This window comes from Buteo buteo, chromosome 10 (assembly GCF_964188355.1).
Source record: "Buteo buteo chromosome 10, bButBut1.hap1.1, whole genome shotgun sequence".
In the NCBI taxonomy this organism is placed as follows: Eukaryota; Metazoa; Chordata; class Aves; order Accipitriformes; family Accipitridae; genus Buteo; species Buteo buteo.
Genome location: NC_134180.1, coordinates 20,338,020 through 20,357,950, shown reverse-complemented (window position 1 = coordinate 20,357,950; position 19,931 = coordinate 20,338,020). Strand labels below are relative to the sequence as shown.

Genomic DNA, 19,931 nt, shown 5'->3' with positions numbered 1-19,931 from the left:
TGGATCTCAATGAAGGGGTTGGGTTTTTTTCCTCTTTTAAATGTGAACATGTCCTTTGTCCTGGAAAGACTCTGCACCTAGAACTTTGTAAGCGCTCTGAGTAGGTTTGGGGAAGGAAACAGACACTTGCACCGTGGGTAAAATCAAGCATGGGGATACATCTTTGGTGTACGGTGCCTTTTACCCATTTTTCCAGTGTTCCTCCCTGGTAACGACCCTTCAGAAGCCTTGGGATATATCTGCAATTAAGTAGTGAGCCTGTTGCACTAATTACTTGTAGTTTTATGTCTCTGTATACTACTTCGCTTTTTTAAAATCCTACTGGGAATTAAAGATAATACTAATAGCTACAATGTACTAGGCTTACCCCATCCTCACCATTTTTATGTGCATTAGTCCGTTTCATTTCTGATCAGTAGTTTTCTCTTTTTTCTCATCTTCCCATTTGGTTTTGCAGTGCATAAATTGAATGAAAGTAATGTCTTTCAAAAAGATACAAACCAAAGCCTTTTCCTAATAAAAAGAAAAAAAAATTACATTGGAGACAGTAATTTAAGACAAAAGCGACACTGGACAAGAAGGATTCTTGTCTGGGATAAATTACTCCAGCACTTCACTTATCTTTAACAGGATACAATTTATAATAGACATCCATTTCTTGGTTCCCCCTTTCTTCAGAAGTGATTTTATATTCTTCAGTGATTTGAGTACACCGTACCTTTATTTACAATTACATTGAGGATTGAATCTGGCACAAAACACAGTCTGCTTAGCTTTCACAAGTAGCCTGTGTTCTGACTCTCTGAATCACCAGTCAAGGACACAAGACCTGGTTATGACTTAGATACAATTCCATAGGAGACTGATACCTGATGCATATTTCAGTGTGTGGAGTAGTACTTCCTTTATGCACCTGTTTCTACAAGCAAAAGAAGGTTCCTCTTCTTGCTCATCTTGCTACCTTTTTATAGTTTTAGGGAAGAAAAGAATGTTAAGTTTTTATATTATTTACTACACTCAGCAAAAAAAATCATTCTGTTTCTGCAATATAGGAATCAGGAGTTACTTCAAACTACAGGAAGTAAAAAAACACTTTCACATGGACATGCATTAGGAAACTGGTGACCTATTCATCAATGAATGCGTACGTACATATTATCTAAACAAAATCTTTTTTTCAGGTCTTTTTGTTGATTTTTTTCAGATCCATCTCCTCAGTGTGTACTTCCAATGAATGTTGAGCTTGTGCACAATGGTCCTCTTCCCAAGCCAGGAAGGGAGACTAGGTTCCATGGAGTTATACATTATATATGTACCTCAGCTGACAAAAGTATTAAACAGGCAACTTGTGTGTCTGGAAAATGGTCACCAGAGATTGAATGTACAGGTATGTTTTTAGATTTGTATACAATTTCTTTTTTTTATGTAGGAATGATAAATGCTCGTTATTGAAGCTTCTTAGCATTGCGGTGTCACTAGTCTGAAATAGAAACGCTTACATGCTTATATATATGCTTACTCGATTATATGCTGAAGGATAGTCATGAATAATTATGGGAATCATTTGAACAGTTAACTAGGTATAGAGACGCACTGTTTTAGTGAGGCAGACTTAATAATCTCTACCCTGACAATTGGAAGAGTTGTCACTGCCACTTCTGATTTGAGGAGAAGATGCAATGATAAACCTAAGCTCGGTTCTTCAAAAGGGCTTTACCATGGTGCAAATGAGAGTAGCTTATAGCTCAAGCTCCAGCCAAAGTTTTCTATTCCTGATTTTTCTTTTTTTTTTTTTTTTTTTTTCCCTTCTATTTTTTCCAATTGCTTCCTAGTGAAACAATAAGAAAAAAGCTGTGTTGGCCTATTCAAAAGCACAGACCTAGAGGACACTGCCCTTTACGTAATACACACCAAAGCTTGGATGCTTGTAAGACTGCCTTTATGTATAGCGGAGCAGGATATTGCCTGTAGAAGGCATGATTGCAAAACAATCATCGCCTCGTTGCCTGCTTTGATTATGCCAGATTCTTGGGAGATGGTGCATGGAAGTGGGAGAAGTACACAGAGTGTCAATCACTCGAGGGAGCGTTCCCTTTCAAAACCAAGTGTCCCTACCTTCTCAGTTTTCTGGAACCACTAGAAGCTACAAACCAAGCTCTGAATGTCTCCTCCTTCCTAGATGTACCTCCTTCCCTCCCTTTTTCTTTCCTTTGGCAGGAGCAGCCCTTCATTCCTTGAGTGGGAAAATTGAAGTTTATTTCTTTGTTTCCTTTTGTGATTCTCATTTACCTCTGTTATCATCAGATAAGTCTGAAGAAAAAAACAACAACAAAACAAAACAAGAACCCCAGAAGTTGGTCCAGTTTTCCTGAAGTAGTTCACCAGAGAGAGGAATGGGAAAGCACACAGGAGCATGCAGCTATGTGGAAGGGAAAGGAGGGACTACAAGAAGCTCCAGCTTAGACTGGTGTAGGCAACTGTGTCTCTCTTTTCTATGAGTTTGAAAGCATACGAGCATCTGAAGGCAGCTCTGGTGTGTCTGAAGCAGAACAAAATGATCATAATATTAATTAAAGCTTGAGATAGCTACTGAAGAATTATCTAACAAACACCACTGTTTTCTTCGTTGGTTGTGTTGTAATCTGTGATGAACTGTTACACTTTATCTTATGTTCTATTATAACATGAGTATGTGTCCTTAGCTGAGGAGAGTACGTGCCCACCTCCACCTCAGCTGCCTGGTGCTCAACAGATAACAGTTGGAAGAAGTTACAAGCATGGGAGTAAAATAGCTTTTTCATGTCTGAAGAATTTCCAGCTCATCGGTGTGAATGAAATAACATGTATAGAAGGGAAATGGCAATCACCACCTTACTGTGTGGGTCAGTAGTGGATTATTTTTTCCTATTTATTTTATTATGAATTCTGTGTTGTCCATTTGCAGTCATCATTAGCCGGAGGATGATATTATTTATGTTAAGATTATCATGAACAGGTAACTGCAGAAAAGCAATAGAACGTAAGTTGCTAAAGAAAGTGCAGTTAACCAGCTGCTGGACAGTCGCTCTTTTTATTTACACAGACTTATCTAAGAAGGCATATAAAACTTTCAGATAGTCTCTCAAGAGCTGCGTGTTTATTTGTTTGTTTAGTATATTGCAGAATGGAGTCTCAGTTTTGAGTGGGGGCCTTTATTACTATCCTGGTGAAAAAAATCAGTCTTATTTATTATTTAGTTGTAGTAGTAGCAATCTTTGGGGTTTTTTTCTTTTTTTATTCTTTCCTGATTTTTCTCCTTTGCTTTTTTTGTGGCTTGTTCCTGTAATAGGAGTATAAATGGTATGACATAATTCAGGCCATCTACTCTAAGAAATGCTGAGGAATCTGTAATCATTGTTAAAATATTACCGATGCAGGTGATATCTTGTGAGCAGAAGTGCATTAAGAGGTAGAAAAAAGTGTTTTCAGAAATGAATAGGAGATAGCTGAGTACAGGAAAAATGAGGTGCCAGCTGGTGACTGATGTGTACAACGGGCCAACCATTTCCATATTTTTAAGCTGCAAAATTCTGATGCCACATGGTTTCTCTTCTTCTGCGTTGCCTGTGAGTCTCCATTTCTGCTGATAAGTGGCAGACATAGAGAAGAATAACAAAAAAAATATTTGAGCTGTTCATAAAACAACTTCTACTGAAATAAAATTCCCAGTCCCAGGTACCGAACAGCAACTTTGACTGTAATTAGATCTCTTGTGTTGTGGAATTCAGTGCAAACATATGCTTTCAACTTGATGTGTCAACTAATAAAATCTCATTTATTAATAACTAAAAAGGCATATAAAATATAATTTAAGTCCACCCACTCTACAGTAGTATAGGAGAAGAAAGCAGTGGGTCAGCCCTGACTCAGGAGGGCTTCATAGAGATTTAATCCATTGTGTGTATCAGGAAGTACATTATAATACTTTGTAAGTTCTGTTCTCTTTTTCATTTTCATCATGTCATCACAAAACCCCTCGGGACATTGGTACAACTTTATTAATGGTGGAAAAATTTAATAGCTAATATTCTAGAAACTCACTTTCAGTATCTCAGAACAAGATAATATCTCTTCTATTTCTCTGCCTATGAAATTTTCCCGGTTCTTGATGCTAAGCTCTCATGGTGTCTCCTTGGTATGAACTAGAAAACAGCTTTAATTTGGTTCAAAGGAAAAGAAAGAAACCCCATGTAGGACAGAAAGAGGAGAGAAGATTTGGTTCATGTGTCTTAGAGATTTCTTCATCTTCCTTTAAGCCATTTAATTTATATTTGGATGATTACATTTTTTTTTCTTTTCAGTTTTAGACGGTATATGTCATTGGAATATTAATAGTCTTGCAGTATTATTTATCTGTGTTTTCTGTATTTTTTAGAAAGACCATGTTTGCCACCACAACCCATAGAATGTGCTGATGTTCCCAGGCTGGAAAATCAAAATGGAAAAATTAAAAAAGAAGGGAAAACAATTTATCTGGCTGGTGCTAGAGTTAAGTATGTTTCTCGTTCTGGATACATCTTAGATGGACCATCGGAAATAACTTGTTCCATGGGAAACTGGACTTCAGCTCCTACATGCTTGGGTAATGTCAAAAATACTTTTTTTGAAGTGCATTCAAGAATGAAATTGAAAGAATTTTAAACTGGAGGTGGACTAGTAAGAGCCAGTAACTCCGTAATTTGCTGTGGAATCTTATCATCCCTCATGGATGTCTTCAGAGCAATCCTGATTGGATGCAAGACTGACTTTTTGAATGCAGTCTAGTTTTTAAATATTCCTTTGTATTCTTGCAATCTTTGTTCAGTTCATAGCTCTGCCATGTGAGTCCTGGGCACATCCTCATAATCCAAGGATCTTTTTTTCTACGTAGCCCACTAGTGACTAGCAGTTGCTTTGATGCTTCAGTGATGGAAACCACTTCGGTGTAGTAAAGGTCTGTCCTGGTTTCAGCTGGGATAGAGTTATTTGTCTTCCTAGCTGGTAGAGTGCTATGTTTTTGAGTTAGGTATAAGGTATTGATAACACTGATGTTTTCAGTTGTTGCTAAGTAATGTTTAGTCTAAAGTCAAGGATTTTTCAGCTTCAAACCACAACAGATGCCCAGCCAGCAAGAAGGCTGGAGGGGCACAAGAAGTTGGGAGGGGACACAGCCAGGGCAGCTGACCCAAAGTGGCCAAAGGGATATTCCATACCATGTGACATCACACCCAGTATATAAACTGGGGGGAGTGGGGGTGGGAGGGATCGCCGCTGGGGGACTAACTGGGTGTCGGTCAGCAGGTGCTGAGCAATTGCATTGTGCATCATTTGTATATTCCAATCCTCTTATTATTACTATTGTCATTTTGTTAGTGTTACCGTTATCACTATTAGTTTCTTCTTTTCTATTCTGTTAAACCGTTCTTATATCAACCCATGAGTTTTACTTCTTTTCCCGATTTTCTCCCCCATCCCACTGGGTGCGGGGGAAGTGAGTGAGTGGCTGCGTGGTGTTTAGTTGCTGGCTGGGGTTAAACCACGACAAGGTCAGAAGCCTTTATTCAAATTTTCTGGCATGTTTAGAAACAGGATCTATATATTTCAGTGATGAAGTCCATGCCTATTTAGGGGAGTGACTAATTTAATTTTCCATATGCTACCTTTTATAGAAAATCCACTGTCAGCAGATGACAATGCTAATGTTACAAAAAGCTGCCTGCAGCATCTGTTTGGTAGAAACGCTACACTCACTGTGTGTGTGTCAGATTAGCACAAGCATCGACTTTCTGTATCTTTTCAGAAATGCCATGTGGAAGTGTTCCAAAAGTTGCCAATGCTCAAATTGAAGGCAGAAACAAGGAAATTTATGAGCCTGGTGAAACAATTCGCTACCAGTGTGATGCAGGGTTCCTGACTGTTGGTTCCCCCGAAATTATTTGCAGAGAAGGAAATTGGACAGCACCGCCCTTCTGTGAAGGTATAGGTTCTACCTCTAAGTAGTTTGTGACCCTTCTTAGTCTCATGTTGTGAATTAAAGTAATGTCAGCTCAGGCATGCAGGCGAGTCAGGCCAAGAGAGCGAGGAGGTGGCTTGCTTTGAATAGACTGCTCCAACACCTATTTTTCTGGCTCCTGAGAAACAACAAGCAGGATAGGTCAGCAAGGAAATGGTTTCCCCTGTGGGCTGAAGCTAGTAGCGGAAACGTAGCTCTCTGCTGAAATCAAGCAGGCCGAGTGTTATGGAGGAATGGATGCTGGCTGCAGAGGGGGAGATAACTGGTGGGGTAATAGATCTTATTTTCACGTCACTTAGAATGTTGGTTGCTGAAAGTGGCCTTCAAATAGCAAAGTAACCATTTCACTCTCCAGCCCTTTGGCACACTAAGCTGTAGAGCACCAATCTGCACATTGGGCTGATCCCTCCAACTCCTTTTCTCTTTTTAGTCACTCTAGGCAAAAAAAAATAATGTGTGGTGAAGCATTGCAGAATAAAGACCATAATATCTTCCTTTTCTGCCTGCAGAAAATGATCTGCATAACGCAAACCGTTTTTGCTCCTCAGGAGCACTGGTGCTCCGGAGTGCAATGTTCTGTGATTGTCATATCGCTGCACTACTGTTCTTAAATGCCCTTCTCTTTTCAGATGTTAGCTGTGGAGCCGCACCTGAAATTCCCAATGCTTATATTACAAGCACTCAACAGGAGAGGTATCTGCCAGGTGCCAGAGTGCAGTATGAGTGTGAAAGCAATTTTCAACTGATGGGTGGAAATTATGTCACTTGTACGAATGGAGAATGGTCACAAGCACCAACTTGCAGAGGTAGGAATGTGTGCTTTCATCTTGCCTGTTAGCATAGAGGGGACTGTTTGTTTACCTAAACACGCTAAAGACTTTACCTTTTTTACTTCTGTTGTCTTTGTGCACCCCAACTTTGTGCTTGCTATTGCTTCCTTGCACAGCACTTTGATTTAGCTGGATGCTTCTAGAAATGCCAGGGATATTTTCATCAACAGCAAAAATGTCTTGAAGAAGCAGGGCTGCTCTGTCATTCTCCTGCATGATACTGGCACTTCCCCAGAGTCTGCCATTTCAGCGACCTTCACTAGAAAGACACATAAGGGCTCCTCTGTTCTGTTCAAACCTGTCAGGGAGTGCCTGAATGGAAGAAGCAGTAGGGGAGAGAAAGAGCCGTTCTTCTCCAGGGCTCCACTCTGACCGATGCAGACCCCGGCAGAGACTCAGATCTCAACCACGTAAGATCTGCTCTGGCTATGGAAGTGGGAAGAGCGTTCCTGTGACAAGGAACTGTCGGGAACTGTGCTCCTGTCCCCTGCCCAAGTCTGTGGCTGCCAGGCGAACAAGTGCTACTTGGCTTTCTCACACCTCCATGGAGCTGACTTGCACTCACCTGTCCCTGAGCAGTGCTGGCTGACAAGCTCCTCCGGAGCTCTGTGGTTCAGCAGAGCACCAGCTTGGCTGCTGGCCCTGTGACTTCCAGGAATGCCAGGGCTCCCCAGTGAGGGACATGGGCACACAGGAAGGCTGGTGTGGCTTCTTGTGCCATGAGGTGTAGCTACAAAAATGCTGGCTTTTTCTAGAAGCTCTCATTGACCCTGCCATCTCCTGAGAGTCCCAGAAAGAGTGTTCTGCTGCCACTGTCACACCTGATTTTTTTCTCCAGGGTGAACTCTTGGAGCTGTGACACACCTGAGGCAGAAAATCTTGACAGAAATTGTAGCAAGGTTGATGCCTTTAACTGTCTGTTGTATAGGGGAGCACCTCAAGGACTGCAAACCTGACTGCAGCAGTGTCTCTTTTCAGACGTGACGTGTGAACCTCCTCCAGAAATTGCTGGTGGTAAAGTTCAAGGTGTTAAAAAGTCAAGGTATTTGCCTGCGGAGAGTGCTCGCTATCAGTGCTGGCAAGGTTTTGAGATGACTGGGACTGCCACCGTCACATGTCGGAATGGGACCTGGACAGTGCTGCCAAAGTGCAAAGGTAATTTCTCTCTCTTCATACAGTCGCCTGTCAGTGAGACTGTCATGAAGCTGACTCAGTGGCATTTGCTTCTCCAAATTTCAGTCTCATGACTGTGCACAAACGCAAGGTATCTGGCACACTCAGGAAAAAGCCATTTTCCCAGGTATCTGCTCAGGTGAGTTTAGCAGCTGAGTGACCCAGGTGGCTTCACTTGAGAGGGCCACATCTGGAAAACCACCCTGAGGCTGAGAGCAGTTGCTGGCCAGGTCTAATTTTGAGTCACAGCCCTTGGACTTCTTAGAATCTACTGCCTGATGAGAAGAGAGTGAGAAATTTTGCTGTCAGTGTTGGAGAGCAGAGCCCACAGCTTCCCTGCCAGTTGACATCCAGATAGTGCAGACGATGCATTGCTGTATTGCATGCCATGGAGTCAAAGCAACTGTTAAATCAACTGAGGGTAGAATTTGATGTGTGAGCCAATACCTAGGTACTGTGTTGGTGCCTCCTGGGATTTCATGAGTGCCCTGAACAGCCCCATTTGTTTTTGTTAGACATCCAGAAAGTTTCAGCACGTGAACCAATGCAGCAGCATTTGACTCAAACGCCACCCACCTGGGAGCTGAAAGGGGTGCAGAAACAGCAGATGAATTAAGACGAGGCTCCATGTTGTGGCTCCAGAACAGAATGCCAAGTGCAAGGAGGCCCACTGCTGGTACCAAGGGACCTGGGTCTTCTCTGAAGATTTCCCAACTCAAGGTCCGTTGGAAGGCCAGACTTGGCAGCAGTGTGGTGCTTGAATAGATACAAAAATCTGTGAGGCAGCAGTGCTTCAGGATTGGCACATGTGAACTCCCCGGTGGCCCTAAGTGGCCCACAGAGCCCAAGGGCTGTCCCATTAGTGACTGCAGTGGTGCAGTTCAGTGGCAGTTGTTGCTATTTGCATTTGGATCCACTTTTCTCACTGCCCAGGCAGCACAGGGAGGAGGTGGGTGTCAGGCTCTTCTGCAGAAAGAGCTGTGCCAAATGCTACACCATTGTGTGGGATGAGGAGAAGTCCTGCAGGCAGCTGCAAGTGCTTCAGCTGTGGGCAAATGGGGTGAACTGGCAGCTGTGAGTCCCAGCACTGGAGAAATGAGAAACTCTTGCTCTTTTTCACCTGCCAGGTATATGGTTTTTCTCTCTGCTTTCCTCCAGCTCTCTCAGAGTAGTGCCAACGTACTGTCCAGTAGTATTTGTGGCCAGGCCTCTGTTGCAATTAAACTCTTGTGGCTTTCTCTGATTGGGAATTTTCTTCCAGGGAAAGGTGGGAAATGTGGCCCGCCTCCAGTTATTGAAAACGGAGACCTTCTTTCCTTCCCCATGCAAGAATATCGACAAGGTACAACTCTGGAGTACAAATGCCCAAGTCTCTATGTCCTGGAAGGATCTCGGTATATCACCTGTACTGATGGGCAGTGGACAAGCCCCCCGGTTTGCCTAGGTAGGTTGAAGCACGTGCTGGGTGGCCAAAGACCATGTGACTGCTCCTGTTGTCTTTTTCTCAGATCCCAAGGGCACCACTTGTACAGCAGCCCATGTGCTGGGGCTGCGATGCCGGTAGGGCAGAACGGCAGCGAGTCCTTCTTTTGTCCAGAAGGAGTTTCTTCTTGAAGTTGGCTCATGTAGTCCCCTCTGCTGCCTGCTGTCTCTCACTGTAGCGTTCGCTACATATCAAGGTGCCACGCTTAGATCACTGGTCGGCCCGGACCAGGGAAAGAGACAGATAACACACACAGTGTGAGCGCCAACTTCCGCCTTTTATTGCGCAGTTAATTCCTTTTATACTAACAAGGGGAGGCGGGATTACAGGTACATCACAAGGCTGCGACTAACCCTCTAACTTTCCGTGACATCGCGAGATCTTCCGAACGCGGACCCCTACATCTCTCCCCTCCCCATGACGAGTTGGCTTCTATTGTTATGAACAATTTCACACAAAGAAATAACTATATAAAATGCCATGAGTAGAAACATATCTCTACAACTACTTTAAAACACTCTATCTTAAACACCCGTAAATGTCCCATTTACCCTGCAGAGCAAAGAGGTCCTTTATAGAAATTCACACAAGAGGTAGATTGAAAGTTAAGACTTGGAAAGAGTTACTTCTATTACTCTATAAGGCCTATCGTTGGTGCGCTGATGTTAAGGCATAATGTCTGAGGCACCTAGATTCCTGGCCGCGAGCTCCGACAGTCAGATCCCATAAAGGCACGTATTGATGGACTCTGAGAAGGATGTCATCCGGATACCCAAGGTGTCACAAGCCAGGACAGGATGACAGCAATCTGTAAGAAAACTCAAACACTACGAGGTTAAGGCAGGACAAATCATATGACTAGGAACCCATTTCAGTAGCCCTTCACGTGTTTGTACACAGGCATACCCTCGCTCATGCTATGTTTAATCAAAGTATGCTTAACACACTTTTTACCTAAAGCAAGTTCTACATACACTTACTGGCTTTATCAGTAAGTGGATTCCGCACTGACTCACAGCATTCTTTAAGTTCTCAAGGACTTTCCAGTGAAACGCCTCCTTTTTTTTTTTTTTACTCCCCTCCAGTGCCTCTCCCTCTCGTCTGCAGAGGCTATTGCGCCGCAGGCAATGGCTCAGCCAGCACAGGCTCAACAGGCAAAGGCCCAGCAGGCAAAGGCACAGCCTGCACAGGCTCGGCAGGCAAAAACTCAGCCTGCTCTCCCGGCAAAGGTGCCTAATTTCCCTCGCCAGGGGGTGGTTCCCCCTCTACCACAGTTTTTAACCCTCGCAGCTTCCCGATTTCCCCCTCCGAGGGTGTTCTTTCCTCCCATTCCTTCACCTGACGGTATAAATCTCCCTTAACATCCCTGCCTGGAACCCAGTCCAGGAGGCACTCCTCCAAGTCCTTCCGAACCAGCCGCCGCAACCCCCCCCCGGACACTGCGGAGGGGGCTCGTCCGTCCCCGCTGGTACCGTCTCTATCGGAAAAACCCCCATCTCTGCCGCACCCTCCGTGCCCACACTCTCGGTCAGAGATGGCCCGCTCTGTGAGCCCCGCTCCACAGCCGCCCACCCCGCCTGAGTGTGACTCCCTGTCCCCGGGGCACTGCCTCCCGCTGCTCCTGAGGCGGCGCTCCATCCGCAAACAAAGCAGCTCGCGCCGCCGACCAGCACTCCCCAGCCTTCCGTCCTGCCGGAACTACCCCCCTCCCACACACTTTTCCCCAACTTTGCAATCGTTCAGAAACTCCGCGCTCACCTGCGAGCGCCGACTGGACCAACAGCTCCCGAATCTCTCCCCAATTTGGGGGACTTAATACTTCTGTGGGAGAACTCATCCCTCCCCGGCGCCACATCCATTGGATGCATTCGCCCGTGGGGCCCCTCCTAATCGTTCCGCGGGCACCCACCTCATTAGCCAACCCTTTCAACACCTTAATCACTTGCGCAAGTTCCATCGTCGCCTAGGCAACCGATCACGTCGGGGTCACCATTATGTAGCGTTTGCTACATATCAAGGTGCCACGCTTAGATCACTGGTCGGCCCGGACCAGGGAAAGAGACAGATAACACACGCAGTGTGAGCGCCAACTTCCGCCTTTTATTGCGCAGTTAATTCCTTTTATACTAACAAGGGGAGGCGGGATTACAGGTACATCACAAGGCTGCGACTAACCCTCTAACTTTCCGTGACATCGCGAGATCTTCCGAACGCGGACCCCTACATCTCACCACCACAACCGGTTCGGGAGGAGGGAGTTTGGCTGAACCCCACTGTGTGAGGGGATCTCCACCACCGTGCAGGGCTCCCGCGTGCTCCCGAGTTGGCAACGCTGCTACAGTCAGCAGGCTGGGAGTGGGGAGGATGGGTCTGAGTGCGTGGCAGCGCTGGGGAAATCTGGGGGTGCATCCGTGATGTGGCCATGAGGAAACAAATTTAGAGATGTCCTGAGCAGAAGGGAAGAAGGGATCTCAAAAAAGACATGGGGAAGTTCATTCGTGCCTGGCGACTTCCCCACCCATGCTTCGATCTTGCCCTGCATGGCTGTCAGAGCGAAAAAGCTTCTCCTTAGCTCTGCGTGGGATCTCAGCTATGGGCTTTTTTCCCTTTAGCTTGGATGTGAATGTCTTTCCTGTTGCAAGTAACAGAGGGTCAGAGCAAGTAGCTGGAAGCACTTGTAATGCAAAGAACTTCTGTAGGCTCTAGGGAAAAAAAAGTTACCTGTGGTGCATCTGTGTGAAGCGATGACACTCTTCTCTTTGCCTTTTTCAAGTGGCCTGTACAGCATCTGAAGAAGACATGGGCAGAAACAATATTGAGCTGAAATGGATCATAGGAAGAAGAAAGCTGTATTCCAGATCGGGTGACTTTATTGAATTCCGGTGTAAAATAGGATATTTGGCAGACCCAGCATCTTCTCCCTTCAGAGCACAGTGCGTGGAGGGGACATTAGAATATCCACGGTGCAAGCCAGGAAGTAAGTGATCTCCAGTTTGGCCACAGCTTAGCCGCTCTGTTGTTGCATTTTTAGTGCTGAAGCCGAGGGGAAAGCCTTTAGCTTTCCTGGGGGAGCACCTGGGGAGGAGCCAGGGTGTGGGAGCATCCTGTGAGCTGCGGGTGGTGAGGGGCAGAGCCCCCAAAAAGCCATTGACTGGCGTACCTGAGCTGGAAAGACTGCTGGGGTAAGGGCTCTCAGCCAGTACCAAGAGTTTCAGCACATCAGTTGCCCTGTGTGAGGTCTACAGGCAAATAATGAAAGTACTTTTTGCAGAGAACTGTACAGTGCACGCGAGGATTATGGAAAGGAACAACATTCAACTACAGTCATCAAGCCGGTTGAGCTCTTCCACCTATCGCTCTGGAGAGTATGTTTTCTTTGAATGCAGATGGTTCTACCGTCAAGTTTCACGGCCTGAGTATTTTAGAGCAGAATGCCTGGATGGAGTGATTAAGTATCCTTCATGTAAATGTAAGTGCTCGGTGCCAAGGACACAGAGGGGCTGTAGGAGGCAGCTTTGCTGAAATTGCCTGTCCACTGCTCTGAGGAACTTCTGCGATGTGTCGGGCTTGGTCATCATGCCTTTTCCCCTTTCTTCTCTTTATGCCGCAGGAATGCTTGGATAAATGAAAATGGCATGAAGGAGCCCAGCTGTGGAAACGAAAGATCCCTCAACCGACCCAGTGATTTGAGCTCAATTTTTCCTGGCGTTTCCCATTTTGCTGTGCTTTGTTTGCAGCTTAGCCAGTGTTCTGTCTTGGAATTTCTCAATGTTTTTCTTTTTATTATTGGATGATTGTGTTTACATTTTCTCCACATTTTATCCATTTTTGTAAATGTATTTACATATTGTAAATGTGTTTACATTTTATCTATCGGAGTGGTTGTTCTTGCATTTTATCCATTCTATGTTGATCTTACTGTTATTTTTATTAGCAATTGTGTCCTGAAATAGGCTGGCTTTGGTGGCATACTGAGACAAGAATTAAAGCCCACAGGTAATAATGAGCAAGTGGAGTGTGTTTGGCCTTGTCTGCTCCTTCTCCGTGTGCTTGCCTGGAAACTAGCCTGGGGTCATGGCAGAGGTGAGTGTCCTGACTGCCTGATCAGGATGAGCAAGTGAGTGGAGTCTCTTTTCAACGACTCAAGGAAGTCTCTACATCACAGGCCCAGTTCTTCTGGGGGACTTGAGCCTCCCTGACATTTGCTGGAAGGGCAAGATGTTGGGATGCAAGTAATGGGGGTTTCTGGGTGGAGGTGGGGATGACTTCTTGGTCCAGGCCCTGGAATGGGACCTTCCATCCCTATATTTTACAGGAGAGTTTGTGATAGTGTCTTGGTGGCGCTAGGACTTTCATGACTTTTTGCTTGTTGATCCGATGATAACATACTGCACCTGACTTATGCTAACATGTTGCAGTTAACACATTTGTGTATCGTTGATGTCTTGCTGGTTGGGGGAAGGTTGAGGGAGTGTTTTTACTGACTCTTACCTATTGGGCTTCGTAGATGCTATGCAGTTTCTTTTCTTGCTATTCACTTTTCTAAAATTTTTTGAAAGCCACTGCAGGCAGCCCACCTGGCACTGTGCAGCAAGGGGTGATTTTGCATTGACCTTTGATGCCTTCATCTCAGATGTTTTTTTCTTTATTCTCTTCTAATTCCACTAAGGTCATGAAAATCAACTAAACCAGTGTGCTGTATTTGTGTATAGTTAAAGGAGCTTATATCAATATTCACATGGGGTATTAATATGGGTTGCTTTCTCTCTAAGGAAAGGAAGCAAGAAATACTTCTTCTGTATCCTTTTGCTGGATGATAAGGGAGATTCTGGAACAGCTAAATCTTTGCTTTGGCAGCTCCATAACCAAATAACTGGACATATTTTCTTACAATGTGATGTGAAGAGAGCAAAGGTGAGCTGACTTTCTGAGCATAGACAGGTCTTGTGTTGCAGGGACCTGGAGAAGAGGGAGGCCTTCAGCTCAGTACCAGATAAATAAATGTTGAAGGTTCTCTAGAACAGAGGGCTCCAAAGTGGGACTCATGCAGCCCAAGGGGTTCAGAAGATGATCCATTTTGGTGAGGGAAGAAAATATTAGAACTTCTATTTATATTTATTTTTTATGTTTATTATTTGATATTTAATATTCAGATTTGACAGTGGCAATTTCACTTGGTCTGTATGTCATGTAGGTGCTCCACAATGTGGAGGTGTTCACACTGGCACCCTCATGCATTCATTTGCTTTCAGCATATTGCAATGCATTGCAGTTTATGTGTGCACAGTTAAGTGCATTTGTGGATTATACTTAGTTTTAACCAAACTAACCCTCACAAACTGGAAAAGTGGCTTGAAAAGATTCCTTGCAAAGAAACTGCAGACAGAAGATAACACACAAGCAAACAACAAGAAAATGGCAGAGCTGACAATTCCACTCCTAGTAGGAGCTCTTCGTCAGCCACAATATGAGGTAAAAAGAATGTCTCTCTAATCGCATCTGACAGGACATCGATCAAACTAATTTGAAATTGTGAAGAAGACTATTTGAAATACGGATTTAAGTCATAGAATCATAGAATGGTTTGGGTTGGAAGGGACCTTAAAGATCATCTAGTTCGAACCCCCACTGCCATGGGCAGGGACACCTTCCACTAGACCAGATTTCTCAAATCCATGCTTCTTAATGATGAACCTTGCCCTTAGTACATTATGCCTTAAGATATTAGCTAATGCTAGCAACACACTTAAAAAAAAAGCATCCAGAACATGAAACCAAATCTCTACAATTTTTTTCAGCGATGCTTTAAGTCACGTCATACTCAATGCAGTACTTTACAAAATTTCACTAAACTTAATGATAACTGTTTAGAAGCCCCTTCTGAGGTTTCTTACTTGATAGCAAAAGACAAAAAGCCACATACCCTTGGGGAAACACTTGTTATTCCTGCTGCAGTAAAAATGGTTGGAATAATACATGGAAGACAATATGGTGACAAAATAAAATAAATTCTTTTGTCAGCAAATACTGTTGGAAGATGCATAGAAAACACTGCTGAAGATTTGAAGCAACAGGTATTAGAACGAATTATGCAGAGGTGTGTGTGCACGTGCGCATGTGTGTTTAAAGGTCCACTTAAACTGAGTTTAGCAGTGTCAGGTTGCTTTGTATTCCTTTTCCATCTATGACATATAGCTACGGTGGAAAGCCAAGTGAAGGCAAAGATGATGACTAACATCACCTTCCCTTGACAAGTGTGATGTTATTCTGTAACCTGCAGTATTTGAAGACAGTGGATAATAATGTCAGTGTAGGCTGTCACATTGCAGACCACATATCCCAGCTTTGATCTGTGATGGCGCTTGAGTCTTCTTGCAGCCTGAATTGATGAGCAAATAGGCTGTCTACTGCAGGATTATTTCTGTGTCTAGGAATTCGTTGCATTTGTTCCCCTTGCAATCTTGTCAGAGGAGCAGATGTTCCCTTTCGCTGTCTGGACTGTGGACAGCATATTTAAATGTTCATTTTGAAAATTAAAAAAAATGAGGTGTGGGTTTCAAACTTTGGTAAATCTTCTTGTTGCTAAGCCTCAATCATATGATAGGAAAAATACTGCCAGCACTTTTGATGTGAAGCAATAGGCTACTGTAGTGCATTTTTGTATTCATTTTAGCAGCCTTACAAATGCATTGTCTGTCATCTACTGCTGCCAGTGGAGACATCCTCCCCTGGCTGTAGTCAGAGACCAGAGCTGGAGGTCTGGTGGAAATAAAGTGTAGAAAACTGTCATTACATGCAATATCAGTAACAGAATGAGAAAAAATCTTGTCAATACATGACATGAACAATATTAACCAATATTACGAATACAGTGCTAATGATAATGCAATGATAAACTGAATACAGTGATCAACTAAATCACCTGTACTGCAAATTTGAAGTAAAAAAAAATAAAATCCAAGTTGCACAAATGCAAAGATTCCTTTTGGCATCTCCTTTACAGCTGCACTGAAGGGACCTTGCTGAGTATCCCCATACTTCTGAAGTGAGTCTTGCTGGCTTGGTGGGACAGCAGAGCACTGCCTCACTGCCACCTCATTGCAGCTCCTTTTTGTTGTGAGGCATTTCAGGAATCCAGCTGCTACTCTGTGTTGTTGAAAATACCAGTGACAGCACATCAGAAAATGTAATATCCCTGCCAAGTTATTAAGAAGTTAGAAACGCTGCATTATAGAAAAAGAAACATAAAAGCCAAATATGTCACTACCATCTTTTCTTTACCTCCCTTCCTCTAGCTAAAAGATACAATGGAATTACTTTCTTTGGTTCTGACCTTAAACTTTCTGGTAGACAAGGATGTGTTTTTCTCACTAAGAGAATAGTGTTCAGATGAGTAGTTGCCCTATTGTTGTCCTAAAAGCAGATTTGTTTACCTGGTGTGCAAGCTAATAACACACAGAGTTGAGGTATTTTTCAAATTAATTTCATTGATGTGCATGAATGGGTGCCTGTCTCAAGACAGCACACCTCTGTCTCAAAAATTCCCACATTTATATACTTAAGTAATACATTCATTATTATTTCCCTTAATGATTGGTTCTTTCTTCTTCGCCCCTCATGTAAATTAGTGTGCAGACTCTGTCTTCTTCCTTCATTGTCTTCTTTTGAGTAGGTGGTATCATTTGAGTAGGTGGTCAATGAGTCGGTGGTCGCGATCTCCCCCTGTAGGAATTACTTTTTACCTACTTACTCTGTCTTGGCAGTTCCCAGCAGTTCTTCAAGGTTTGATGATCAGACCACAATCCATTACCTTTTCTGACATAAACATAAAGCCCCATTGTCTAATAGTTTATTCCTAAACCCTAAATCATGTTTAGTTATTGTTTCCCTATTTTAAATATTAACTGATGGCGGGGGGGGGGGGGGCTGTATGCAGGACTTTAACAGTTCCCTGGTTATTTCAGTCATATTATACATATTAATTGATAACACTATCACAAGTGAATTAGAAGTTCAGTCCTTGATTTTATTCAGTAGCACAGTTCAGTATTTATTTTGTGTGTGCATGTGTGTGGTTAATGAATAAGGAAGTCGATACTTTTATGTGAAAAATAGAATTAAGGAAAATGGTAATTTTATGACTTTGCTCAGATTACTGAGGAATATCAGTTTGGGGATGCAGGATTTCAGGAACACTTTGATTTCCAAAAGCAATAAAACTTTTCTAAACACGCAGTGAGGACAGGGTTCGGGCTACGATGACCCTGATGCAGTTCTTGGCTTGGATACAGACAGTGAGACCTTGACAAAATATCTCAGATCTGTGCTTTGGTTTCCAATCTATAAAATGCGTAACGCATATTTGTGCCCAAGAGAGGTCTTCTGTTATCAGTAAAAGAAAGGGCATTGCTTTATGTTAATCTCACAGAAAAAAGAAATAGTGGTCTGTTACAGTTGTGCAGACAGGAAATAAGAGTCCAGCAGAAACTTGCTTCTACTGCTGGTTATCTCAGACAGTAAATTTCAGCAGCAAATGAACCCATGGATTACACAGATCTTTGATTAACATATTTGCAATCAATTAGCTGATATGAGCAGCCAGAGTCTTACAAATGGCTCAGTCACAAAGGCTATACTCATTCACCTCATTTTCAGAAATGTCATGTGGAAGGTTCCGGGGATCCTCATGTGTCATTAGAGGAAAATTCAGGAATAGTTATGAAGCTAATTATTGGTGGAACCCATGTTTTGTTGTTACCAGATGACTGGGAATTACCTGTAAAGTAGGGAAGAAGTGGACCACACCACCTAAATGTGAATGTACAGCCTTTGATTTGCTGTCACTCTAGAGACTGTATGTCATTTTATAATATAATAAAAAGGGCATTGGGAAACACTGATCAGACAGAGAGTTTGGTGGTTCACCTTCACTTAGGGTGGATGCTGCAAACAATTCATTTAGGCTGTTCAGAAGACAGATAGAATATGGTTTAGTTCATTAACAGATGAACTCTTGTAACATTTACACAATCCTAATGCTATGCTTGTCTGACAAAGCCACTCTGAACAGCAGAGTGCTTGAGATTGTACTTAGGTAGGCAAATGACAGGCTGCACTGTTCTGCCCCAGAGCACAAGCATTCACTGAATCATGGAATGGACCTCTGGAGGTCATCAGCGTTCCTGCTCAGGAAGGATCACCTGGAGCAGGCTGCCCAGGACTGTGTCCAGAGGGCTTTTGAATATCTCCAAGGAAGGAAAGGAGACTCCACAGCCTCCCTGGGTAACCTGTGCCAGTACTCAGTCACACCCACAGTAAAAAAGTGTTTCCTGAGATTCAGAAGGAACCAACTGTGTTTCAGTCTCTGCCCGTTGCCTCTTGTCCTGTCCCCTAGGCACCACTGAAGAGAGCCTAGCACTGTCTTCTCTGCACCGTCCCTTCAGGTATTTATATACATTGATGAGATCCTCCCTGAGCTCCCCTTCTTTAGGCTAACCAGCCTTCTTCAGGCTGTCCCTTCTTTAGAATCATAGAATAGTTTCATTTGGAAGGGACCTTTAAAGGTCATCTAGTCCAACTCCCTGTTGGACTAAATTGTTTAGGCTAAACAGTCTCAGCTCTCTTGGCCTTTCCTTATGTGAGAGATGCTCCGGTCACTTAATCATCTTAATGGTGTTTTGCTGAACTCCCTCCGTATCTCTCTTAGACAGGGGAGCCCAGAACTGGACACAGCACTCCAGGTGTGGTCCCACCAGTGCTGAGCAGAGGGGAAGGATCATCTTCCTCGACCTGCTGGCAACGCTCCTCCTAATGCAGCCCAGGACACCATTTGCTGCCTTTGCTGCAAGGGCACATTGTTAGAATTGATAACTAGAATTGATAATTGATAGTTCAATGAAGTTCAAGGTTGATTTTTTTTTTCCCATCCATAAGTCAAAATATCTGCCTGTATCCTTTCAGTTATAATGTATAGCACAGTTATCTAAGGTATCATTACAGAATCTTAAAAGCAAAGGTACTTTTTTTCTGGAGAAACAAGGTGTTATCAATTCCAGCAAGATCTGAGCCTTACTAGGTCACAGAGAATAATTTGTAGGCATGGAAACTGGTCACAGCCACCAGAATGCAAAGGTAATTTACCTTCTAGTTTTATAAACAGCCTATGAAGAATCCTGTTTTATTTATTGAAAAAAACCCAAACTTAATTTTAGGTAAATGCTAATGCATCTGATAACATTTACTGTACTAAAACACATTGTGCCTTTACAGCTTTTCTTGTAAATGCATCTGTAAATAGTCCTCACTTTGTGATTTGGACCTATCAGCACACCTTGTACGGAAACATCCTGGAAATAGACTCCCACCTCTCTGCTCCTCCTACACTCACAATGATATGATATGTCAAAGCTGAATG

At 43.5% G+C, this 19,931-nt stretch overlaps 1 protein-coding gene across 2 annotated transcripts in view; it reads left to right on the top strand.

Moving 5' to 3' along the window:
• LOC142036010 (complement factor H-like) overlaps positions 1-13,532 on the top strand; it is a 46,002-nt gene extending 32,470 nt beyond the window's left edge. For both annotated transcript variants that reach the window (XM_075038892.1, XM_075038893.1), the window contains 10 exons: positions 1,205-1,387; positions 2,703-2,882; positions 4,415-4,621; positions 5,819-5,995; positions 6,661-6,837; positions 7,840-8,016; positions 9,296-9,478; positions 12,291-12,494; positions 12,789-12,986; positions 13,128-13,532. In XM_075038892.1, coding sequence (XP_074894993.1) covers positions 1,205-1,387; positions 2,703-2,882; positions 4,415-4,621; positions 5,819-5,995; positions 6,661-6,837; positions 7,840-8,016; positions 9,296-9,478; positions 12,291-12,494; positions 12,789-12,986; positions 13,128-13,129 — 1,688 coding nt within the window. In that variant the 3' untranslated portion in view covers positions 13,130-13,532. The remainder of the gene's footprint in view (positions 1-1,204; positions 1,388-2,702; positions 2,883-4,414; positions 4,622-5,818; positions 5,996-6,660; positions 6,838-7,839; positions 8,017-9,295; positions 9,479-12,290; positions 12,495-12,788; positions 12,987-13,127) is intronic.
• The last annotated feature ends 6,399 nt before the right edge of the window (positions 13,533-19,931 follow it).